This window comes from Gavialis gangeticus, unplaced genomic scaffold (genome assembly GCF_001723915.1).
Source record: "Gavialis gangeticus isolate Ggan-Ray unplaced genomic scaffold, GavGan_comp1, whole genome shotgun sequence".
Classification (NCBI taxonomy): Eukaryota; Metazoa; Chordata; order Crocodylia; family Gavialidae; genus Gavialis; species Gavialis gangeticus.
The window spans coordinates 31,402,774-31,408,350 of NW_017729006.1; the positions used below are offsets into that span (position 1 = coordinate 31,402,774).

Here is a 5,577-nt window from a genome sequence, read left to right on the forward strand (position 1 = left end):
AACTAAATGGATTAATGGAGACTACTAATATGTGAAGCAATGGGGGGAAATACTCAAACTGTGTAGGAAACTGATTATCATTTGATAATCTGAGAGTTAGTTTCATTGTACTTCCGAAGGACAAATCCAGGTCTTCTTTTAATGTTTGGCCCAAGTAAAGGATGAGCAAATACCATGTCAGGATTCCTATGAAAACATGTTTGTAAGACTGGGGCCCAAACAACGTTTCAAAATAAGAATTAATTAGAAATCAGTATTTCCAACCCTGCTTTCTGGCAATGAAGTCTGAAAACCCCCAAAACATCAATAAAAATGTAGCACTGTAAGTTCGCTATCAGCAGCTTAAAAATCACAATCCAATATAGGTTCAACAGTGGAACCAGAACATCGTTTTTGTTCAGAAAGACAGTTTACTTAACCATTAAAGAGGTATATGGAAACAAATCTGATTAGCTCTTTTTATGCTTCACTCACTGATCATGCTGGAGAAACATGAATGTATACAGGAAGATGCTAGATTTGATTATCGATATAAAGGAGAAGCAGCACTCATTCCTTAAAAGATAAGGACAAAAGATACTCCTAAAAGCATCCCACCTCATGATGGATCAAATACCAAAGTCCTTATTTATTGCCCAATCTTGAAAAGGCTTATGCACTTAGCTAGATTGACATATTATGAGCTTGGTGAAAATAGCTCAGACAATCACTCTGGGGCTGTATTTGCCCCATAAAGAATTCATGAAAAACAGTTTCCTACACCATTTTAAAGTATCTCTGCCAATTGCTCTATGGAAAAAAAAAAAAAAAAAAGGATAACATTTAGGTTTCAGAAGATGTAATCATTCCAATTCACCTTTAATACCAGCTAATGAAGCATTTTTCTTATTTACCCTTTTGTCACACATCCTCCCCTCAACTTTGGCCTGGCTACCAGCAAGCTTGCTAGTCATTCTTACCATGCAAATTCGTACAAGTTTCAGAGTTTCACTCCATGGTTTCTGTGCATACTTTAGACGCATCTTTTCCATTAAAGCATTTGTTGAAATAAGTTTCCCAGAATCTGGAAAATATTTTGAAGTTTTCTGATGCATGCAAGTGCCACATTTTACAAACTGATAGGGTAATGTAAATAAAAGATCTAAAAGTTCTCTCTTTTTAACCTGCCTCTTTTAAAGCCTTCCACATGATGTTTCACATAAGGAAACTTAGAAAAGTTTGATTTACATTTTGGATGCCAGTGTCTAGTCCTAGTCTGTGGATTTGGAATTTCCAGGGGCGTTGTGTGCATTTTCCATTTCCTTTTTTGCATAGGGAAGTGAAAACACCACTTTAAAACTACTTCAGGTACAGAAGCATAGACAGACCTCCACCTTCTTAAATTGACTTGCTTATAATCCATACATAATGTGGTATGTGTGTGTTCCCCACACATAGGGAAGCCTTAATCCAACCATTAGCTCCTCATCACTGGCTACATCTACATAAAGCTCATTGAAAAGTCAAGATCTAACTAATCACTAAAAAACAAAAATCTGATAAAAACCTCTATAATGCTTCTGGGTTACAGTTTCACTAGAGAGGCAGGATATCAAGGAATCTGCACTGAACATTGCCATTATACTATTATTGTAAACAATTATCTGAGAGAGGAGATGCAAGACCCACAAGAAAATAGTAATTTACATATATACTCTTATATTTAAAACTCAGGGGAAATTAAAACCTTGTGAGAAATATATACTGTGTGTGTGAACACACACACACACACACACACACACACACACACACACACACACACTTTCATATCTCTCTTTATACCCTTATTTGCTGGCTGGATATATATACCCTCCCTCTTTGCTGTCTCTCTCCATATATACCCTCCCCCCTCTCCACACACACTCTCTCTCTCCCCATATATACACACTGTCTTTCTATATATACACACCCTCTTTCTCTCTATATATACACGCCCTTTTTCTATACCATCTCTCTCTTTATATAAAGGTCTCGCTCTCTTAACCCTTCCCAAAATCTAATTTCTTGAAAGTTTTTAATTCTCCCGAGTTTTATATACAAAGAAATTAGATTTTCGAGAGGGTTAAGAAACATACACACACATGCGCACCAGCTTCTGGCTTCTGCCAAGGCAGGGGTGCCTGTAACCCTGAGCCGCTTCCAGCTGCTACAGAGGCGGCAGCCCAGTCTTGGCCCAGCCTCGAGGGGGACAGGGCTAAAGAAGACAAGATGAGGGCAGGCGCCTTTTTGTGCCTTCACTCGATAGCGGGTGGGTCAGAGCTGCCCCGCGGCCGCCCTCGCCCCCATTTGCCCCGTGCAGCGAGGCTGCCGTCGCAGCCACCCGTGGGTGACACCAGGCGCCCCCGCCACAGATAGCACCTGCGCGCGCAGCCCCCGGACCGGCAGGGCAGCCCCCAGCCCCGCTCTGCGTCCGCCTCACGCCGCCTCCTGCCCCGGCAGCCCCTAGCTCGGCCTGGAGATGGCAGGGATAGGGATCGGGATCGGGATCCGGCTCCGGCTCCGGCTCCGGCTCCGGCTCCATACTCCACTCCTCGGGGGCAACAGCTGGGGCCCATCCTGCCCTAATGACCCCGAGCCACCAGGTCACGTGAGGGGCCTGGGCTAGTGCTTCCAGGCAGGGTAGATTTGCCCCTTGACATAGCCAGGTCGGAGGGGCTAGAGGGAGGAGGAAGTTCTGGAGCCCCCGTCCCACACCCTGGCTGGAACATTCCTCCCTCCCCACTAGGACACAAGAACCAGCAACCAACTCCTCTCCTCTCCAGCTCATCGCCTCCAGGAGAGAACCAGCGGCTCGGCCTAAATCCCCCCTTCCTCCCTGTTGCAGGAGGCACAGAGCAAAATCTTCTCCTCCCTATTGCAGTCAGAGAGAGTGGAGCTGGCCCAGCAGAGCCCTGCCCACCCGGTGGCATTCCCAGACGGGCAATGCTTGAACCTGCAGGGCAATAAAGCAGTCAAAGCTATTGCTTCCCTCCCTGTAGGAGTGGAAATAAAGGCTGCAGCTGAATGTGCCCTTTGTACAGCCTCTGATAGGCATTCCATCTGTGGCTTTTCCCATTACTTCCCTTTGCAGCCCAGCCTTCCTCATCAAGATTCATCTCAACCACTACCCTGAAGTTTGATCCCTAATAATAAAAGAAGTTATAAGGTCCCTCTTACCTGAAGGATAGGCCTAGGTTTAGTAGGGTGGCCATCATAGAGGACGTTCCAGTTTTCTGCTAGTCTGTCCTCTGTTGATACAAAACCTGATGCCTTTATGTCCTCTATTTTTCTCCTTGAGATACAAAACCCAATGCCTCTATTTTTCTTCAAGAGAACAATAGAGGACATAAAGGCGTCGGGTTGCATAACAATAGAGGACAGAGGACAGCTGGACTGTCCTTTGTGATGCCTACCCTCATGTCTAGGGTTGCCAGGATTGCCCTGGAGTCTCCAGAAATTAGAGAGAAATTTCCAGAAGATGGTTTGATCAGGCCCAGAGGAGTGCTGGAAGTCACCTGGGAGATAAATGATAGGGCATTCATTAAAATAAATAATGTTGTTAAATGTTGAATCTGATTTATACAGTTGTTCAGTGGTTTTTTTAAATGTAAGAGTAATGTGCATTTGCCTTCCTGCCCTAAAGTCATTAATGTCATTACACCATGTGATGATGCCTCCCAGAATAGATTCAGATAGAGTTGGCAACCCTACCTATGTTGGAAGTATCATAGAATTGTACAATAGTAGGGCTAGAAGGGACCTATAAGATCATCGAGTCTGGTCACTGGCCATGGGCAGGAGGTGACTGGGCTCAAACTAGCTTAACAAGGTGCCTGTCCAGCCTTCTCTTGAACGTCTCCAAGGATGATGACAGCACCACCTCTGCTGGGAGTGTGCTCCAGATTCTAGATACCCTTACAGAATAAAAGGTTTTCCTTATGTCCAGCTTAATTTTTTCCCCAATTAGCTTGTGTCTATTGGACCTTGTCCTCCCAAGGGGTGCCTTTTCTGAAAAGTTTCTCTCCTAGATCTTGGTGTTCACCCCTGTTACACTTGTAGGCAGCTATCAGGTCACCTCTCATAGTAGTATAGTGATCTTCTATAGGAAAAATGCCACATTCATATACATCTTATGCTGTAGTTTAGGTGGGTTTTGGTATTTATCTGTATTCTTTTCCTCGTTGTAAGCTATGTCATTACAAAGCTCTTGTTATATGTACTGGGAAGCCTAAAATATCATTAGAGAGCAAAGGCTCTGAGCTTCCAAATGTTCAAGCACATAAGTAAGAAGTGAGTAGTCCCATTGAATCCAACAGGGAAGTAGAACAAATCAGTGTCTATGTCCATCCAATTTCAGTTCAGGTGCTAACCACAGAATTGTTAAACATGCATTGCAAGTAGGCAGGTGGGTGAAGCTACATAGTCAGTAAAAAAGTTTAAATGCAAAATGAGGCAATTAGTTATGCTGAAGATGTAATTACTGATATACATTTAAATTGATGCCCACATCCCCAGACTTACGACTTGTTTTTTGCTGGTATTATCATGTATAAATTAGTTTTTAGACTGAAATTGTTGCAGCAGCTTCAGATGTAATTGTCAGTTTCATCTGTGAATTGCCTGACCAACCTGATTGTCTTCTTTGACAAGTTGCCTGGCTCTGTGGATGCAGGGAGATCAGTGGATGTGGTGTACCTTGATTTTAGCAAGACTTTTAATACAGTCTCCCACAACATTCTTGCAATCAAGTTAAGGAAGTACAGGCTGGATGAATGGACTGTAAAGTGGATAAGAAACTGGTTCGAGCATCAGGCTTAGACAATAGTAATCAATGCCTCGATGCCTAGGTGGCAGCTGGTATCAAGTGGGGTATCCCAGGGGTCGGTCCTGGGGCTGTTTTTGTTCAATGTCTTCATCAACGAACTGGATGATGGCATAGAGTGCATCCTCAATAAGTTTGCAGGTGACACCAAGCTGGGGGGAGTAGTACATATGCTGGAAGGTAGGGCTAGGATTCAGAGTGATACAGACAAGTTGAAGTATTAGGCCAAAAGGAATCTCATGAGGTTCAACAAGAAGTGCAAAGTCCTGCACTTAGGACAGAAGAACCAGATGCACTGCTACACCCTGGGGGCTGACTGGCTGGGCAGCAGCTCTGCAGAAAAGGACCTGGGGGGTTACTGTGGACAATAAGCTGAATATGAGCCAAGAGTGTGCCTTTGTTGCAAAGAAGACTAACAGCATTCTGGGCTGCCTCCATAAGACTGTCAAGGGAAATAATTATTTCAGTGATTATTCAGTACTGGTGAAACCATGTCTGGAGTACTGTGTTCAGTTTTGAGCTCCCCACTACAGAAAATATGTGGACAAGTTGGAGAAAGGCCACCAGAGGGCAACAAAAATGGTGAGAGGGCTGGGGGACATGACTTATAAGAGGGAACTGGGCTTTTAATTTAGAGAAGAGGAAACTGAGAGTAGATTTAATAGCAGCCTTCACCTACCTGAAGGGGAGTTTGAAAGATGATGGAGCTACACTGTTCTCAGTGGTGGCAGATGACA

General features: G+C 44.1%; 1 protein-coding gene across 1 annotated transcript in view; it reads right to left on the reverse strand.

Annotated features, from left to right (window-relative positions):
• Positions 1-1,110, reverse strand: part of LOC109291649 (mediator of RNA polymerase II transcription subunit 1-like) — a 24,813-nt gene extending 23,703 nt beyond the window's left edge. Inside the window, exon 1 of the mRNA XM_019508720.1 lies at positions 960-1,110. Coding sequence (XP_019364265.1) covers positions 960-1,094 — 135 coding nt within the window. The 5' untranslated portion in view covers positions 1,095-1,110. The remainder of the gene's footprint in view (positions 1-959) is intronic.
• Between the last annotated feature and the right edge of the window lie 4,467 nt (positions 1,111-5,577).